Source organism: Scleropages formosus, chromosome 21 (assembly GCF_900964775.1).
Source record: "Scleropages formosus chromosome 21, fSclFor1.1, whole genome shotgun sequence".
In the NCBI taxonomy this organism is placed as follows: Eukaryota; Metazoa; Chordata; class Actinopteri; order Osteoglossiformes; family Osteoglossidae; genus Scleropages; species Scleropages formosus.
Genome location: NC_041826.1, coordinates 6,953,022 through 6,973,705, shown reverse-complemented (window position 1 = coordinate 6,973,705; position 20,684 = coordinate 6,953,022). Strand labels below are relative to the sequence as shown.

General features: G+C 37.8%; 1 protein-coding gene across 1 annotated transcript in view; it reads left to right on the top strand.

Moving 5' to 3' along the window:
• LOC108924238 (titin-like) overlaps nt 1–13,638 on the top strand; it is a 162,790-nt gene extending 149,152 nt beyond the window's left edge. Inside the window, exons 214-227 of the mRNA XM_029247484.1 lie at nt 24–308; nt 422–721; nt 805–1,107; nt 1,204–1,506; nt 1,774–2,358; nt 2,518–2,820; nt 2,913–3,212; nt 4,160–4,735; nt 4,829–5,134; nt 5,219–5,812; nt 5,919–11,929; nt 12,025–12,178; nt 12,920–13,210; nt 13,323–13,638. Coding sequence (XP_029103317.1) covers nt 24–308; nt 422–721; nt 805–1,107; nt 1,204–1,506; nt 1,774–2,358; nt 2,518–2,820; nt 2,913–3,212; nt 4,160–4,735; nt 4,829–5,134; nt 5,219–5,812; nt 5,919–11,929; nt 12,025–12,178; nt 12,920–13,210; nt 13,323–13,615 — 10,604 coding nt within the window. The 3' untranslated portion in view covers nt 13,616–13,638. The remainder of the gene's footprint in view (nt 1–23; nt 309–421; nt 722–804; nt 1,108–1,203; nt 1,507–1,773; nt 2,359–2,517; nt 2,821–2,912; nt 3,213–4,159; nt 4,736–4,828; nt 5,135–5,218; nt 5,813–5,918; nt 11,930–12,024; nt 12,179–12,919; nt 13,211–13,322) is intronic.
• The last annotated feature ends 7,046 nt before the right edge of the window (nt 13,639–20,684 follow it).

Sequence of the window (20,684 nt, the reverse complement as noted above, 5' to 3'; positions counted from 1 at the left end):
TTTTTTTTTTTTTTTTTTTGTAGTTTTGCCCAAAATCGATCTGTCTGGTATCACTCAGACTGTTAATGTTCCGGTTGGAAAACCTATTGAACTCCACATACCTATCAGCGGGAGACCTCCTCCTGTTTGTTCATGGTACTTTGAGAATGTAAAGATGAGGGCACATAATCGTGTCAAAATTGACACCACTAGGAAATATTCTAAACTGACAGTTTGTGACAGTACAATTGATGATACAGGCGAGTACATGCTTGAGGTGAAGAATTTTGTAGGTACTGCCACAGAGACCATTAAAGTTGTCATTCTTGGTAAGATATGATTTTTACTTCATTCTCAGCATTTGCAATAAAATGTAACTTTTGCCTAAATTAATAAAATGTATCATTTAAAAAGGATAATATTTCCTCCATTTCCTCCATAGACAAACCTGATATCCCGAAAGGCCCAATAAGGATTGAGGATATCGATGCCACATCGGTTACTATAAGTTGGGATCCACCTGAAAGGGATGGAGGTGCCCCTATCAGTGGTTATGTCATTGAACAGCGGGATGCACATCGCCCTGGATGGCTAAATGTGTCTGAAACTGTCAGCAGACCAACATTCAAATTCACAAGGTTAACAGAAGGGGGTGAATATGTTTTCAGAGTGGCTGCAACTAATCGCTTTGGAACTGGTTCTTTCATACAATCAGATGTTGTGCTTTGCAAGAGTGATAAAAGTAAGTATTTTTTCAGTGTGCTTCCTACCCTCTTTTTTGTAGGAAAAAAGATTCTACATTTTACTCTTTGCTATTTTTCAAAGCCATTCCAGGTGCACCAGGCAGACCTGAGGTGTTTGATGTGTCTCGAGATGGTATGACAATAGCCTGGCTCCCACCAGAGGATGATGGTGGCTTTGAGGTATCAGGATATATTATTGAACGGAAGGAAGTCAGATCTGACAGATGGGTGCGTGCTAATAAAAATCCAGTAACAATGACAAAATACAGATCCACTGGCCTAACCGAAGGCCTTGAATATGAACACAGGGTGATGGCTATCAACTCCAGAGGCACTGGTAAACCCAGTCTTATTTCGAAACCAGCAGTAGCAACAGATCCCATTGGTATGTTGACTTCTAAAAGTACATTGTTATTAACACATATAAAAGCTTTTTTCAAACTAAATATAAGCTTAGTCATTTTTCCCTCTACCTTAACAGATCCACCGGGATCACCACAGAATCCAAGAGTCACAGACACAACCAGGACATCCGTTTCTCTGGCCTGGAGTCCTCCAGATGAGGAGGGTGGCCTCAAGGTTACAGGTTATCTAATTGAAATGCAAAAGGTTGGAACATATCAATGGATCAAATGTAATACAACGCCATCATTAATTTGTGAATACACATTAACACAAATGCCCCAGGAAGGTGAATTCAAGTTCCGTGTGATGGCATGCAATGCTGGAGGAACTGGTGAGCCTGCTGAAGTTCCAGGAACTGTGAAAGTCACAGAAATGCAAGGTAAGGAATCTTATATTATTTAATGTTGTACCATGGCATATATATCTTGCACCAAGTAGTGAAGTCTGTAGAGCAGCCATCTTGCATTCAAAAGACCTAGGTTAATATCGCACCTCCTGCTGAAATATTCTGGAGTATTTTTACTCCAGTAAAATTATGCAGTTGTATAAATGGGTAAATCATTGTCAGCAGCTTAACAATGTCAAGTGCTTTGAAGAAATACATCAGTTAAATAAAATGAAAATTTCCTTGTGCATTTCATTTTAGAATCTCCTGATTATGACCTTGAGATGAAGCACAAAGAAGGCTTTGTGGTCAGACATGGTGGAGTAATCAGATTATCAATTCCCATAAAGGGAAAACCAAGGCCCACGTGCAAGTGGACAAAGGATGGTCAAGATATTTTTCACAGAGCTATAATAGCCACTAGTGAAGAACTGTCTGAACTTGTCATTAAAGAAGCCCAAAGAGAAGACACCGGGATCTATAAACTTCATCTCGAAAACAAATGTGGGAAAAAAGAAGCATGCATCAAAGTGAAAGTTATTGGACCACCACATCCTCCTGAAGGACCACTTAAAATTGATGATATTAAGGCTCACTCTATTCGTGTCACTTGGAAACCCCCTTTAGAGGATGGTGGCTCTGAAATTCTTGGTTATATTGTTGAGAGACAGGATGTTCCGAAAACAGCTTGGTACACTGTGGACTCAAGGGTGGTAGATACCTCAGTTGTTGTCAAGGGGTTGAAGGAAAATGCTCAGTACCACATCAAAGTGACAGCTGAGAATCAATTTGGCATGAGTAAATGTCTGAAATCAGATGAAGTCATCACACCAAAAACACATCTTTGTGAGTAATTTTAATGCTTCATTCATTTGCTGAGATGTACATCGCTTTGGAGAAAAGTATCTGCTAAATGAATAAATGTAAATGTAAATGCAAAATGAATTTATGTGAACATATGGAGTATGACTTTAAGACTGAAAAATATTTTTGTCCATATGACAGGTCCCCCAGAACCTCCAAGTAACCCACCAGAAATTTTGGATGTCACAAAGAACTCAGTTGCGGTGTCATGGTCCAGGCCTAAAGAAGATGGTGGCTCTAGGATTACTGGATACTATGTTGAATACCGAGAGATTTCCACTGAAATGTGGATGCGCTATGAAACTGAATTTACAGCCACTGTGTGCACTGTGACTAGACTCATGCCTGAGAAAGAATATCAGTTTCGTGTAATTGCCAAAAATGAAATCGGTGAAAGTGAGCCAGGTCCCACATCAGAATTAGTTTTATGCAAAGATCCATTTAGTAAGTAAGATAGTATAGTGACTTAATCAGATGAAATACTCAATTGTATGTATTTAATATTAATCATTATATTTGCTCTTTCTTCTATGAAGACAAACCAAGCCAGCCTGGTGAAATTCAAACAGTGAACGTAACCAAAGACTGCATTTCAATTCGGTGGGAGCGCCCAAAATGTGATGGCGGAAAAGAGATCTTAGGTTACTGGGTTGAATACAGAAAAACTGGAGAAAGCACTTGGAAGAAATGTAACACGGAACGATCGAAAGACACAAATCTCACTATGGGTGGGCTGCTGGAAGCCACAGAATATGAGTTCAGAGTGTTTGCTGAGAATGCAACAGGAGTCAGCAGACCCCAGCGTACAGCTGTGGGTATAAAAACAAAGCCAAGTGGTATGTAAAATGTATATTGGATTTATTTACTGCAATTCTACTAATTCAGAACGCCCATGCACAGGAAAACGTATAGGGAAAATATTAAAGTAAAGCATATTTTGTAGGCATTTTCATTTAAAATGCTGTGAGTATAGCCATGCCCTGGGTTATGAAACCTCCAGAAAATGAAAAGTAAATGATCTTTTAACTGTTTTCTCTTACTCACATTTGCTAATTGCTTGCTCTGGCTACAGTCAAAGCCGCCTGAAGCCTATCCTAGAATCATCGGGCACAAGCCTAAGTGATAAAAGCTAGTCTATCGCAGGGTAGCCCCCCCCCCCCCCCCCCAACACACACGCACAACGGGCAATTTAGCACCACCAGTTCACCTATATTTATATATATATATATATATATATTTTAAATATTGGTAGCAGGTGGTAGCATAGTGGTTAGAGCTGCTACCTTAGGTACCTACCCTAAAACTGCTCCAGTAAAGTAACCCAGCAGTATAAATGGTTAAATAATAGTAAGTAGCTTAACACTGAATTCATTTTGGCGAAAAGGATAAGCTAAATGAATAAATGAAAATATACTTGTACATTGTAAGGACACAATTCAATATTAAAGTGAATTTTTTTTTTTACCGTTTATATGAATAGGTAATAATGTAGCATAAATCTGGATTAAAAGACACGCGACTTCTGTATATGATGCTATGCCACAATTTTCCATTTTCCATTTAATTAATGATAACTTATGCCCAATTCCCCCAACCCCCCCCCCCCCAAAAAAAAAAAAGGATTTACAAGCAGGTTGCAGGAGCATAGTCTTAAACCAGGGCATTGATGTATTTTCATGTTTTATGCCTTGTATTCCTTTATTATCAATTACATTCTTAAAAAATTATTTAAAATTCAGAACCCCACTCCAGTTCTCATGTTTTTCATTTACACTTTTCGCAGTTCTGCATAAACCAAGTCTTAGAAAAGAAATGGAAGATGCCATTACTAAGCTTGGGCAGCCATGCATGCTGAAGTGCCAGATCATTGGAAGACCTCTACCTATGATCAAATGGTATAGATTTGGAAAAGAATTGGTTCAGAGCTGTAAATATGAAATGAGCTCTGATGATCGTAACCATTCACTGACAATAACAGTAAACCAACAAGAAGATGAAGGCATATACACATGCAGCGCTGTCAATGAAGCAGGAGAAGTACAGACCAGTGGCAAGATAATTTTGGAGGCTGCACCTCAACTACACCCTGAATATCCTTTGAAAGAAAAATATTACCCTGGGTGTGGCACAAGCTTTCGTCTACATGTTATGTACATTGGACGTCCTGTGCCACAGATTACGTGGTTCTATAACAACATATCTTTACAGCTATCTGAGAATATCATAATTGAAAACACTGAGTATTATACTCATCTAATAATCAAGAATGTGCAACGCAAGATCAATGCAGGAAGATATAAAGTCCATTTTAGCAATACCTTTGGCACATTTGAAAAAGAATTCTACGTGGAAATCCAAGGTAATTACATTTATCATCAACAGTGAAAATTAATACATTAAACAGTGTAATAGCAGCCAAAAACTGAATATTCATTTTGTCTTAAACCCACAGATAAACCAGCAATACCCGAAGGACCTATTGTTATTGATGCTTTGCTGAAGAACTCTGTGATCATTAGCTGGAAAGCTCCAATAGATGATGGTGGGGCAATGATTACAAACTACATTGTGGAGAAGCGTGAAGATAAAGAAGATGAGCAGTGGAATTTGGTTTCCTCTTCTATTTTTGGACAATCTTGTCGAATTACAAACCTTGTTGAAGGGGCTGGATATTTCTTCCGTGTTTCTGCTCAAAACCGATATGGAATCAGCAACCCATTGGAGATTCAATCTGTTATTATTATAAAGGGTCAGTTAGGTAAGTAATGTTTAACCACCAAATGCTAATCAGAAATATATGTTTTCAATTTGAAGATAACATGTTGGATACCCCATTTTACAGAAAAACCTGGAATTCCCCAACAAATAGTTGTTACTGGAGTGACAAAGGACTCCTGTGTTGTGTCTTGGAAACCACCTATAAATGACGGAGGCTCCAAAATTAAAAATTACTGTCTTGAAAAATGTGAGACAAACCAGAACGAATGGATTCCAGTGACTAATGATGAAATCCATCAAACTGTATACTCAGTGAAAAGGCTTAAGGAAGGCTTGGAATATAAATTCCGTGTTAAATGTGAAAATCTTTGGGGAGACAGTGAATGGAGTGACGTGTCTGCCCCTGTGGCTCTAAAATCAGATGTAGAAATTCGTGCTCCTGCCTTCAAAGAAGACCTGAGAAATATGAGTGTTAAATACAAGAGTACTGCAACCTTTGTTTGTAGAATCAGTGGTCAGCCTAAACCTGTTGTTAAATGGTATAAGTGTGGCAAAGAGATTCAGCCTGATGGACAGAAAATTACAGTGCAAGAGCTCAAAGGTGGCTATTACCAAATGGTTATTGCTGCTGCTGATGAGGAGGATTCAACTGTCTATCAAGTTAGAGCTACAAACCAGGGAGGATCCATTGCAGCAACTGCCTCCCTGGATGTTGAAGGTAAGCAGACTGAAGCACAAATACCTTTCATTTTTCTAATGAAAATATTTTTCTGTTTCCTAAACTTTGAAAGAGAGTTTTTACTATGCATTTATTTCTTTTCCAGTACCTGCTAAGATTCATCTACCCAAACATATGCAAAACAAAGAAGCAGTTTCTGCCCTTCGTGGTGAAGTGGTTAGCATCAAGATTCCATTTAGTGGCAAACCTGATCCAGTAATCACGTGGCAAAAGGGACAAGATCTAATTGATAATAATGGATATTACCAAGTCATTGTAACAAGGTCTTTCACATCACTAGTATTCCCTAATGGAGTTGACAGGAAGGATACCGGTTTCTACATTGTCTGTGCAAAGAACAGGTTTGGTATTGATCAACAGAGAATTGAATTAGATGTAGCAGATGTGCCTGATCCACCAAGAGGTATCAAAGTCAGTGATGTATCTAAGGACTCTGTCTGTCTGAATTGGTGTGCCCCTGCAAATGATGGTGGAAGTAAAGTCACAAACTATATAGTGGAAATGTGTGCCACCACAGCAGAGAGATGGATCCGTGTAGCACAAGCCCGTGATACTCATTATACTGTCATAAATTTGTTTGGAAAAACAAGTTATCAATTCCGAGTGATAGCCGAAAACAAATTTGGCCAGAGTGAGCCATCTGAGCCAACTAATCCAGTTGTAACTAAAGAGGACAAATTAAGAGTCCTAAACTATGATGAGGAAGTTAGTGATAGCAGAGAAGTCTCAAAGGGTAAAGTACCACATTCTGACACTAAAAATGTGCATAACAAGTACGTGATTGCTGAGGAGTTAGGACACGGGGAGTTTGGCATTGTTCACCGTTGTATAGAAACCAGTTCACAAAAGACATTTATGGCTAAATTTGTCAAAGTAAAGGGTGCAGATCAGGCATTAATTAGGAAAGAAATTACAACACTTAATGTAGCACAACATATGAACTTTTTGTGTCTTCATGAGTCCTTTGAGAGTCCTGAAGAGTTAGTCATGATTTATGACTTCATTTCAGGTGTAGACATATTTGAACGCATTAGTATAGCAAACTTTGAACTTACAGAGTGGGAAATAGTTAGATATATCAGACAAGTGTGTGAGGCTCTTGAGTTCTTACACAGTAAAAACTATGGTCACTTTGACATCAAACCAGAAAACATTGTGTTTACCACAAGAAGTGGGTATAACATCAAGATAATTGAGATTGGCCAAGCCAGATATCTAACCCCTGGAGATAATTTAAGGATTCAGTTTACTACAGCAGAGTATTGTGCACCTGAAATCCATCAATGTGACATGGTGAGCACTGTTACTGACATGTGGTCAGTCGGTGTTTTAGTCTATGTACTTCTGAGTGGACTTAATCCATTCACAGCAGAAACTAATCAGCAAATGATTGAACATATTTCCAAAGCTGAATACAGTTTTGATGATGAAACTTTTAAGTCAGCAAGTCTTGAAGCACTGGATTTTGTGGACCGACTTCTGACCAAAGAACGAAAGCATCGAATGACAGCAACTGAAGCTCTGAGACATCCTTGGCTGAAAATGAACAAAGAACAAATTGGCACCAAAGCCATAAAGACAACAAGACACAAACGGTACCACCAGATGTTAATAAAGAAAGAATCAAATGTAGTTGTATCAGCAGCACGTGTTGCTTATGGTGGTGCCATTAGAAGTCAAAGAGGAGTTACAGTTGCAAAAGTCAAGATTGCACCATTTGAACATGGCCCACTAGCTGGTCAAATTAATCATCTTGTAGCTGAAGAAGGAGAGCACGTAAAATTCACGTGTCACATTGAAAACTATGACAGCAGCACAGAAGTTACTTGGTATTGTGGAGTTAGGCAAATTGAGGAAGGGGACAAGTATGAAATGAAATATGAAGAAGGAGTAGCTGTTCTGCATGTTAAGGATATTGCCAGGGCAGATGATGGCACCTATAGATGCAAAGTTCTTAATGAGTATGGAGAAGATAGTGCTTACGCAGAGCTTTTTGTCAAAAATGTGAGATCATATCATGATTTTTTCTTTAAACGTACAGTGAAAAAATTAAAACGCAGGGTAGATACCGAAAGACTGCTTGAGAGACCACCTGAATTTACATTACCTTTATTCAACCGCACAGCATACATTGGTGAAAATGTGTGCTTTAGTGTAACCATAACAGTGCACCCAGAGCCTCGTGTTACATGGCTGAAATCTGGCCAAAAGCTCATACCAGAAGATAATGACAAGAAGTACAGATTTATAAGCGACAAGGGTCGATATCAGCTTATAATTCACAATGTTCAACCTGAGGATGATGCTGAATACACAGTTGTGGCCCGCAACAGATTTGGTGATGACAACTGTAAAGCACATCTGACTATAACAGCTCATCCAGCCCCGGCAGACAAGACAATACGCCCAATGTTTAAACGCTTGCTGGCAAATTCAGAGTGCAAGGAAGGACAAAATGTTCGCTTTGAAATAAGAGTATCGGGATCACCTGTTTTGAAATGGGAGAAAGATGGATTGCCTTTAGCATTTGGTCCACACATGGAAGTTATTCATGAAGGCCTGGACTATTATGCCCTGCTTATCGGATCTACACTTCCAGAAGATTCTGGTACATACCGAATCACTGCTACAAACTCAGCCGGATCAGCAAGTTGCCAAGCAATACTGAGGGTACAGCGTGCCACACATGTAATGAAAGAATACGAGGGTGCAGGGCAGAAAATCAAACAACCTGAGAAAACTGGAATCGATAAAAAGGTAAGGCTTTCACAAATTCTTTCAGGAACTGAAGTTTCTCCACTTACATCTGTGGCACAAGAAGCTTTGAGAGAAGCAGCAATTATGTATAAACCCACAATGCCGACTAAGAAAATCGTAAGTGAAATAACTGACAAAAAGGAAAAAGAAGAAAAATGCAAGAGAACAGAAGAAAAGAGATTACAAATGCCTTATGACATTCCGGCACCTCAAATTCATTCGCAAAGCGCTATTGTAGAAGACATGGAGATCAAACATTTTGTGCCTTTCTCTGACATGAAATGGTACAAGAAACTCCGTGATGAGTACAAAATGCCTGAACGAATGGAAAAACATGCTCAGAAGCGACTTAAACGAATTCGTCTCTCAAGATGGGATCAGTTCTATGTTGTGCCACTTCCAAGAATCAAAGACCAATACAAATATAAGTGGCGCATTCCAAAGTTTTCACAAGATGATTTAGAAATAGTAAGACCAGCAAGACATCGTACACTATCTCCTGAAATGGTGGCTTACTACAAAGAGAGAAGACGATCCCTAAGTGATCTCTCAGATGAAAAGGTCCTCCTACCTGTTCAAGACTATTTGTCCTGGAAGAGAACTGAAGAAGAAAGACTAAGGCTTGAAGAAGAACTTCAGCTTGGTTTTTCAGCTTCCACATCTTCGTTCAGTCCTATCCACTTTGAATTATCTGCACTTGCTCATCCGGTATCAAGGGAAATGCATTATGATAAAGAAGTAGTAGTTAAACAACATGATTATCATATCCCATCTAAATATGAGGCTGGCCCAAGCTTAACTGATCTACGCCTGCGCCATGACACAGTAACCTACAAACCACCAAGACAAAAACAAAGAGTGCATGAAGACATGGAGGATCAAAAACTTCTTTGTCCAATTGCCACAAGTCAAAGACTTGCATCTTACCAAAGTCAGTTGAAGTTTATGGAATATGAGGAGAAACTTAGAGTTTCTAGCAAGGAGAAACATGCTGCACATGTTTCATCAAAAGCCAAGGAAGGAGAAGAAGCAACTGAATATACTGCCATTTCATTTCCTCCTACAGTACATGATATGAAAAGTAGAATGTCATTATCCCCTGCACACAGTCAAATGGTGCATTCCATTTCTGAACAGAAAGCATCACCTTATGCACATCCTACAACAATGACAAAGAGTGAAAAAACACATAAGACATTGCCTACTCCTGAAATAACAGTCCCATATACAGTTTCAACTGAAAACTTGACCTCCAGGCATGAAAAACTTGAAAGTCTTGACATAATGGCCAGGTATGAAGCAAGAAAAGCAGCTCTGAAATCTGAAAGGAAATATGAAGTTGTGACTCAGCAACCGTTTAGTCTCGACCATGCTCCACACATTACTGTAAGAATGCACTCTCATCGTGTCCCTTGTGGTCAGAATACTAAATTCACTCTGAATGTGCAAGCCAAACCAAATGCGGAAATCAAATGGTACCATAATGGACAAAAGATTCAGGAGAGCAGAAAATTCAAATTTTCAAATATCAGTGGAGTTTTGTCTCTCCAAGTATTTGACTGCCAAGCTGAGGATAGCGGTACTTACCGTGTTGTGTGCACAAACACAAAGGGAGAGGCTACAGATTATGCCACTTTGGAAGTTTCAGAAGGTGGATATTCTATATATTCATCTCAGCGTAAAGATGATGACCCTCCAGTATCTTTAGTCCCTGAAATGATAAAAACTGATGATTACCAAACATCCTCAATAAAGGCAACTCTGTCATCTGAAACACAGATGCAGGTAAAAGAAACTCAATCAAAGCTGGCTGAGAAATGTGAAAGAAGTATGTATGCAGAACACACAGCTTCAAAAAAGAAAATAAAAGATTCCAAAGTTAGTGTATTAGAGGAGGAAAGTGTACAAGAGCAGCTGAAAACAACACTGCCAGCTAAAATTGTCACAAAACCTCAGTCCTTAACAGTAGTAGAGGGGCAGTCTGCTAAATTTACATGTGATGTTGATGGTATACCAACACCAACTGTGACATGGATACAGGAAGGGGAAATAATTGTATCATCTCAACGCCATCATGTGATCACAACACAGTACAAGTCTACTTTTGAAATTTTTTCTGTTCAGTTATCAGATGAAGGCAGCTACACTCTGGTAGTAGAAAACTCAGGTGGAAAACAGGAAGTGCAGTTTAGCCTGACAATTTCTAGGTCCTCCCCCAAAGATAAGATAAGTGCCTCGCCAACAAAGGTGAAGTCATCAGAACCTACAGAGAAATCTTCAGAATCAACAGGAATTATACCCCTAGAAACTCACGTCATGTCACCTGAAGTAATAAAATTTTCACCAAAGGTAAAATCTCCTGAGCCAGCTACCTCATCCCAAAGGGATAAATCCCCAGCACTAGCAGATTCTCCAACCCCTCAAAAGATAGAAATGCCAAAGACAATGGATGAACTTAAGGTTGAGGCTTCTGGAGGAAAAGTAAGTATAACCTGTGTTGCTGACAGCAACCTGAATAGAGTAATATGGTTTAAAGATGGGAATAAACTGATTCAAGACAGTCGTCATCATTTTCATACATCATCTGATGGTACTTGCACTCTAAGTATCCTTGGAATTGCCAAGAGTGATGAAGGAGAATATGCTTGTGAAGTTGTTAGTGAAAAAGGTGTTTCTAGAGCATCATTCTCATTTGTAGGCCGAGTCTTCGAAAGTATATATTCAAAAATGACCAACTTTACGGAACCTGAAAAACAAGGTCATGACATAAAGTTCAATAGCTTTCCATTAAAGCAAGATTTGTCAGCAGGCTCTACAGATGTCAAAGAACTTCAGTTACAGACTAAAAAAGAAGCTTACACTGGTTCTTGCAAAAAACCTGAAACTACAGAACAAATTGTAGAAAAGATGCTTCAAGATGAGGTCCAGCCTTGCACAGAAATGAAAACATTTCACCATCAATTGTCTATGGCTGAAGGAAAATCCATTACCCTTAAAGCAAACATCCCTAATGCATCCACTGTGAGATGGACCCTAAATGGTGAAGAGCTGTTAAATTCAGGGGAGTACAGATATGGTGTATCTGGGAATGACCACACTTTGACTATCAAAAATGTCAGTCAGCATGAGGAAGGAATCATAACATGCGAAGCTAAAACTGAAGAGGGCATTGTAAAATGTCAGTTTGACACCACTGTCACTTCGAAACGTGCAAATGCCCCTTCATTTCTAGTACAACCAAAGTCACAGAATGTCAATGAAGGACAAAATGTGATTTTCACATGTGAAATAACAGGAGATCCCACTCCTGAAATTGAGTGGCTTAAGAATAATGTTCTGGTAAGTGCAATAGTTTCAGAATTAATTTTTCATTATGCTTCATATTCTTAAAGTGAATTTTTATCACAAATAGCTAACAATTCATTACCTTTCAGGTTTGCTTGTCATCTAAGCTGAAACTGAGCCGTTCTAAAAATGTTTACACCCTGGAGATTAAAGAAGCTTCAATTTCAGACAGTGGGAAATACACAGTAAAAGCAAAGAATATGTATGGACAGTGTTCTGCCACTGCATCGTTAAATGTTCTTGGTAAGTTGTTATTTTTCTTCATGCATCATGATCTAGGAATCATTTCAGTGCATGAACAAGTTGTCAGCATGAAATTTGTTTTGGCAAATATTTGCATGACTATAAAAAAGTCTTAAATCCAATATTTAATGTAATTCACAGCAGAATTCACACTTTTTTGAGTTAAGTGCGTATTTTACTACTGTATGAAGATTTATATACACTCATCTCTAAAAAAAAATCTAAATGTCAATTTACTAATATTGTTTATTTTCTAAAGCACATGTAGTTTTTTTTACATTGTACTTAAAATACAACTAGATTTTTATAAAATATTGTAAAATCCTTAAACCCCATTTCATCTGTTTTTCATTCCTTATGTAACATTATGCGTTCATTGTAATTTGTTTCAACTCACAAAAAATAATATTTAAACACTAGCAAAAACTAAAGAGACACATGCAGTAAATAATTATAATTTTGGAGCTCCCACTTTCACAGTCTTCTCATGCTGAAATGTCAATTGTTAATAGTCTTTTATTTCATGGTTTTCATAGATTTTGCATGATTTAAGCATGTGTTTGGAAATATAGACACAAAGGATAATGTGATTAGTTTCACAATTAAAAAAGAATCCTCAAGGTCAAAATGTATTACTGTGTTTTATGTGTCTATATTTTCAAAGAAACATTCACAAATGATCTATTTCTCCATGATGTACTGGTTTTGTTATGTTCCTTTTTATTTGCTGTATTCTCACAGCTCTGGTTGAAGAACCCACAAAAATGATAGTTTTGGAGAAAAGTGCTACAGCTGCCAGTGTGCACGAGGGTTTCTCTACCAAGGCAGTCCATATGGCCACCTCTATGCAGGAGGCCTCCTTCAGAAGCTCCAGCATGGCTGAGGTTAAAATTGAAAGCATGTCTGCAACTAGCATGTCCTCAATGACATCTGAGTCAATGGTAGCTATGAGCTCCAGCAGTAGAATGGAAATGTCAAGTCATTCACACATAGAGGGGTCTTCTCTGAGAACCATCAAACACAGTCATCAAGGTGAGAGACTGAGAACCTTCACAGCATTAAAAAAATCCACATATGTTGTGATGACAGAAACAAGAGCTGTTTTCCTCTATGGGGTTCAAATCATACTGTGTTTTCTCAACAGGTTCACCAGCTAAAATTGAAGCTCTTCCTGAAGACATCTGTATTGAGAAAGGAAAGGTCCTTACTATATCTTGTGCTTTCTCTGGAGATCCTGTGCCTGAGATTGAGTGGACTCGTTCAGGGAGGACACTGCCCAGTGCAGAGGACAGTGGCAGGTTCCATGTTGAGACCGCAGAAGACCTCACAACTCTTATCATCACTAATGTGAAGGAAAAGGATGCTGGAGCTTACACCCTCAAGCTCTCCAATGAACTAGGATCTGACACTGCAACAGTAAATATCAGTATTCATTAGTTTTAAAAATAAATGTAATGATCAGTCAGCCCCTGGTTACTTAAGCATACAAGTAGTCTTTATAAGGATGGATAAATTTGCTTTTGTAAATATATTTACACAAAATTTAAGTACATTTGACAGTTAATATCAAAATAGACTTTCACCTGAAGGTGTTATAAAATGTGCATTACCTGATGAGTATTTTAAAGATTTTTGAACAATTTCTCTGTGACATGTACATAATGTATATTTTCAAATTTTACCCATAACTAAAAATTTAAGAAATATTCCTTGACATAAAAAAGCAGCATCAAATTACCTGAACAAAATTTAAGATCACTGGCTCCTCTTCTTATGTAAGAAATTGGACAGAAAATCTGTTCGCAACTTGGTTTGTTTTTAAGTCCAAAGTAAGGTTTACCTCTAAGTCACAACAGATAAAATAATACAAATGTCGCTCAATTTAGTCACAGATTAGGTTCTGTAAAACTACAAATAAAACATGCAAAATAATAAACTGAAAAACTAGCTCATGACATGAAGTTCAATAGCTCTCCATTACAGCCAAGTTTAGCTAACCTAAAGATAATAAATAAAAAACTTGGCAACACTTATTACTAAATGGATCACCTCCACAACCTTTTATTCAATCCCGATTTCATGTACGTTTGTCAGCTTCTGACTACTTTCTGCTTTCTTTATCACTTACACAATCAATAAAGCCATAATAATATTGACATCCTTCGATTTATTTGCTGGTTAGTTTCTGAGAAAACCTTGGGGATAGCAATGATAAATCTAAACCTGTAAAATTAATATTTAATTAACTCTGAGAAACATTTAAAGTACACTACATTAAAATGACTGAAAATAAAAATATGCTGTCTCCACAAACTCTTATTCTGTGGTGACTGTTCATCAATCCATCCTATGAACGTGTAGCGGTCCTCTTCTTGATACGTACACCAACACTGAAAAAGTCTTCAACACCTTTGAAAATTTCTAAGCTCTACTGGATGTAAAATGAGGAGCCAGTGTAAATGATTAACAGGAGAAGATTTCACATTAAACAAATTTCACAATTTCTTTCAAAACCTGAAAGAAAACGATATGTCTCAACAGAGATGGTCTCAACAGGTAGAGAGGCTCCCTGTTGAAGTTCTACTAAACCTGAGAGCCAGTGTCATGCACAGTATGACAATGTGCAATATAATTTTAAGACACACTTTTAAACTGTTAAATGACCATAAGACTCCAAGTGCTGTTTGCATTTTACCCTCATGCAAATTGCACAAGTAGGTCTTGTGTTCAAATTCGCTGTTTTTCAGTCCCACCACCACCACTTCAATGACGTGTTCAAAGTGCATGCGGCCTGCACATTGAGCTCTATACACTCATGAGGATAATTTCTGTCAAGAAAATGCTTGAATTGAGAAAAAAATAACATAACCTGGCCATAATATCAATTCCAGTACTTCTTCACAGAAATAGTACATCCTCCTTGAGGTTTATTCATTATATTGTGAGTGTGAGTGTACAATATCTGCTTGAAAGTGTGTTACTTTTTAGAATTGCACTTTGTCAGTAGTAAGGGCATTAAGTGTGTGCCACAGAGACACCATTCACTGTGTTAAAAGAAAAAAAAAGAATTAATGACATGCCCTGCACTTTGCTTATATAACAATTATATATTCAACCTCCTTGAGTATTAAAAACTATTCATATAATAAAGCATGATTTCAGCACATCAGGCCTTTTTTCAATTCATTCAGACTCTAAACACAGCATGAAATATGTGCAGAACACTTTAGTATGACTTTTAGTGGTTTCAAAACGTGTTCCATTGTTCCACGCCATTTATGAGGTTTCCCCATAATTGAAACTGTTTTCAACACAACAAAATATTGTGTGAATTATTTCATCACAATTTTACAAAACACTTATTCAGCCCAGTTTTAGCAGGTTAATGATTTGAATATTCCCAATCTGCAAAGGAAAAAAAATCTGAAATGCTCACAGGAAAAAGCTGACACTGTAGGACTGCTACTTGCACCTGGAACAGGTCTGCTACCCAATACTACTATAGAGGTTCACCTAAATGCTCAGTCCGTCACTTCTTAGCTTGATCATGGACTTCAGAAAAACAGTGTCGTGTTCCATTAGAACATTCACAAACATCCAAAGTCTGCTATTGTTTTTTCTCCAGCAAAACATTTGTTTTTAAGTATTACACTAAAATGAATTATTTGTTTATAAGGGCTTCAACAAAAAAGACTTTAGCTTTTGTCAGTGAAAGAGGCCAATGGCAAAAGATTTAACTTCCTTCATAAAACGCTTCAATTTTTTTTTACCTTAACTAGCCCTCTATTGTAAGATCACAAAAGGCCTCTGCATTCCCAACACAACTGGTAGTACTTCTTTAAAGTAAGTTGGTCACTAGATGGCAGATGACTATCACTGTAAAGACGTTTCTCATACTGCAACATACTATATAATTGAAGTATTATAATATAATGTCATATTTTGATGGTTATTTCAAATAATATTAATATTACAATGATATAAACCCAAAAGAGAGTGAAAATCTGGAGGGTCTATGGGGAAAACCGATGTACACAGAAAGGTTAAGAGGTGACAAAGCAGCCACTGCCCTGGAAAAAGCTTGTTCTCAAACTGTAATGCAAGAGTACAGAAAGGGATTATTTTTTTCCAGACAAATACAGCACTTTTAGTTATGAAGCATATACCATGCATTTAGTGCAAATAAAAACATGGGGATATAAGCATATTTATGAACCCAAAGGTGATTTAACAGTAAGGCAAACTGCAAGCATATTATTTAGATTTTTGTCACTACTTGGTCTTTTTACTTTGCCAGTGTAAATTTAGTTTATTGTTTCTCTATTGCTATCGCTGTAAGTAATCTTGCTAAAGAAGTACATTCTATTTAAAACGAAACGTATTTTGTTCCCATACAATGTTTCTCTTCTAGAATGCTGTGCATTCATCAGCTGAAACCAAACATCTGGGTACAAGGTGAGTCATAGATGACTAACGACACAAGCATGAATAGGAAGTTGATGACTTGGGAATTTGAGCTATTAAATCCCTGCATACAGTTCACTGGTACTAAAGTCAGATTGAAACAATTCATCCACTTGAATGTTACCCAAAGCGCAAATCAGGATGACAGGAAAAAAGCTGCAAGATGCGTATGAACCCTGTTATTGTGTGAGATGAACATGCACATGAGCAAAACCAATCAGGAATGCAAAATAACATCAATTTATCATACTGCTCCTAGTAGGAGAATAGAGTGAGACACCCCTGCTCTGGAAGGAGTGTGTACATATACTGCACATCCAAAGTCATAATATTATGGGCCTCCTCCTCTGAGTAGGGTTTTCCTACAGAAGGATCAGCTGGCCTTCATCAGTTGTTCTGTGGGTGTACACACTAGTTATCTGCCAGACTGTGACTGTACTCTGGGACAAGACATACAAAATGATTCCTAAAACAATTCCATATTTGTTTTTGGATCACTGTAACAAGATGCTAAAATTTTGTGTTGGTTTGTATTGCATTAAAGCACGTCAGTATTATTTTGTCTTTAAAATAAAAAGAAATACATCACAGTACAAACCAGTTTAACCATGTAATACTTTCAATGAGCCAGTATTCCCCTTTTTCATGCAGCCACTCATTAATTATGCAGTGGTCTCAACACACGTAGCCATAACAATGACCTCTAAATCTGTTAAAAGTGTTTTTCGCTGCATGCCACTGTTCATAGCTACATGTGTTTGAAAGAGGACCTGCCTTTCCTTCATGTAACGTACTGATATTTCACAGGTCACAGGTCTGCACAGGAACATATGTCTAGAAAGGCCAGAACTAGCCTTTTAAAATGAATTTGGCAGAAGATACTCTTCAGATGTCCACATGCTGAAGAACAAATGTCTTGAGACCTGAATCAGAGGAATCTCAGAATTTCAGTGGAACAGCCTAAGAATAAAAGCAATACTCCATTTACGCATTCAGCGTGCTTGACTGAAAAATTTATTCAGACAGAATGGAAAATGTTAAAAATGGGTTGACATTCTCAGTGTTCCGCATTTAAAAACTAAATATTTTTTTGAAGGAAAAGAAAGAAATATTAAACTAATTCTCAAATTTGAGGAAAGTGGCAAAACACACAACAGTATGAGGTTGGTGACTTGTCTCCTACTACAGATAAGTACATTCCAAAGAAATTCTAAAAGAATGGGAGGAGTCATTTCCATATGAGCTTTCCTACTCAGGAGTCCAGGGCAACCGCAGTACGTCTGTAGACATCACATCGAAATACTTCTTCATAAACAACATCTGCATAGCCTCACATTCTTGATGATAATTATGAAGAATAAATCTGATGCAAGTGCAGAAGCCCTTTCTTGAAGACACAGCCTAACAAGGAACAAATACTAAAGAGAAAATGTTACAAATGCACCTGAAAATACTGAAGAAAATATAAAAACTCACAAAATGCAGCATGCCACTACCTAGTTTAAAAGATTAAAAGACTTTGTGTGAGTGCACTTCAGTCACTTAATTTATTTCGCTAGGCCTGAAACTCAAAATAATTGTATGTAAATAAAATACAGCATAGAGCATTAAATTTATACTTTGAGACTCACTGTAAATAATGACAACATAAACAAAGGAAAGCAGTATTAGCCTTTACGTGACGAAACACAGCTGTGTGAATGACGTTTGTGTAATTTGATATTGTTTTGTGGATGTTTCCCTTATAGAACCACATATCTTATTGTATGTACTCTTTTATTTCAATGTGAAAATATGAAAGGCTGGTAACATTAATCTAATATTTTAGTGTTTTATCTGATCTCATTTGTTATGGTTGAAAAACAAGTGAAAATCTTTAGAGAAAAGTCAGTGCTTTCTATTATCTTGTTAGTTGGGCCTGACTGGATGCATCTCCACCACTACCTAGCAAATCCCCGCCCTGTTCTACGCTGCATCATATTGCAAATTGAGAAGAAATTTATAGCCCTGGAGTGACCCTTTTTTTCTTCTTCATACTCACCCTGTGTTTCTCAACCCATAGGGCTGTCTGAATATATCATATTTCAAGGCATATAAATTCTGGCAGAGGAACCCTTTCCAACCTGTCTTACTTCATTTTCAAAAGAATAAACTAAACTAAAGCCCACGGCATTATAATTTTTCTAAAATTGTGCAAATGTGTGTTTTTTTTTTTTTTTCCCTTTGGTGACTTCAGAGTTGCTAAATTTGATTACTTTTTCCTAAAATTCAGATACTGCCAAGGTTACTGTGTTCTGCAAGGGGAGCAAAAATCTTGTTTAACATCTTTAGTCATAAGTAAATGCCATGCACACTGCTTTAACTACTTACATTACAACAGTATTTAAAAAGAAATATTGGTCTGTAACCATATAGCTTAGATGTATTTGAAGAACTTTAAACAAGACCAGAAATAATCACTGTATATCTACTGTATACTGTATGCATTGACATTCATTATTCATAGTGATCTCTATGTCACACAGAACTGGACCATGTCTTGTCAAGATATTTCCTTCTTTTTTTTGTCACTAGTTATTTAATATTTATTCAATTATTATTTGTTATCCTTTTCAGTTTCATTGGCTGCTGTAACCAGCTACCAATTTCCCAACAGTAAATCTGATGCCAAACTGCAAAGTCAGAGAATGACTATCTTAGATTTTTTGAGAGTACTGAATGATATCGAATGAAAAAACTAAACTAAAAACAACTTTATATAAATGTTTACATGATATGCTATCAAGTACAGTGATGTTTGGAGCTCTGATTGTTACAATACGCATTCGATTAGCCATATTTTGTGAACACGTTTTCATCTATACATGAAAACAACTTTTGACTGTGAATTTAGGACTTAGTTGCCGATGAGGCAACCCTAAAAAACTTTTCAGGAAATTGGAGGCTACAGCTGGAATAACTCCCTGGATTTCATGGATGAAAACAGGTTTTTAGAAAATGTTTTAGTTACCAAGCCTAAGTTATGAGGTCAGTTTCCTCAGCCTTCATACATACAGTTCAAAGCATACTGCTAACATTAGAAATAAAATGTTTACAATGCATTCAGAAAGCATTGCAAAAATTTCTAAAATCCTGTTTTCACTTTGTCATTATGGAGTTCTGAGTGTAGATTGATGAGGGAAAAATTAATTTAAATGATTTTATCAGAGGGGGTGCGGTGGTGCGGTGGCGCAGTGGGTTGGACCACAGTCCTGCTGTCTAGTGGGTCTGGGGTTTGAGTCCCGCTTGGGGTACCTTGCGACGGACTGGTGTCCCGTCCTGGGTGTGTCCCCTCCCCCTCCTGCCTTACGCCCTATGTTGCCGGGTAGGCTCCGTGACCCTGTATGGGACAAGCGGTTCTGAAAATGTGTGTGTGTGTGTGTGTGAGTGAGTGAGATTTTATCATATGGCTGCAACACACACATTTTCTGAACCGCTTGTCCCATACGGGATCGCAGGGAACCGGAGCCTAACTCGGCAACTCAGGGCGTAAGGCCGGAGGGGGAAGGGACACAACCATGACGGGACGCCAGTCCGCCGCAAGGCACCCCAAGCGGGATTCAAACCCCAGACCCACCAGAGAGCAGGACCCGGTCCAACCCACTGCACCACCGCGCCCCCTGGCTGCAACATAAAAATGTGAAAATAGTGAAGGGGTCTGAATATTTTCTGAATGCACTGTATATGAAAGATTACAAGAGGTGATGGGATTATTATGATGACTAAACATATCCAGCACAGTCAGACCTAAACAAAACATGAAGCACATGGTATTACTGCAGGCTGCAGAGGGGAATATTTATACATAAACTGTACCATGTCCTTGTAGTAAAGAAAAAAGGACTATGCAAAAGGAAACAATCTTATCACAGATATGCAGGAATCCTGTGTGAAGACTGACAGTACAAAATTTCAAAATACACAGTTCAGAAATACCATTATTAATACCTGAGTGGGCTATGAGTGCTGAGATTTCTATTAAATAATCACAATCTTGCTACTA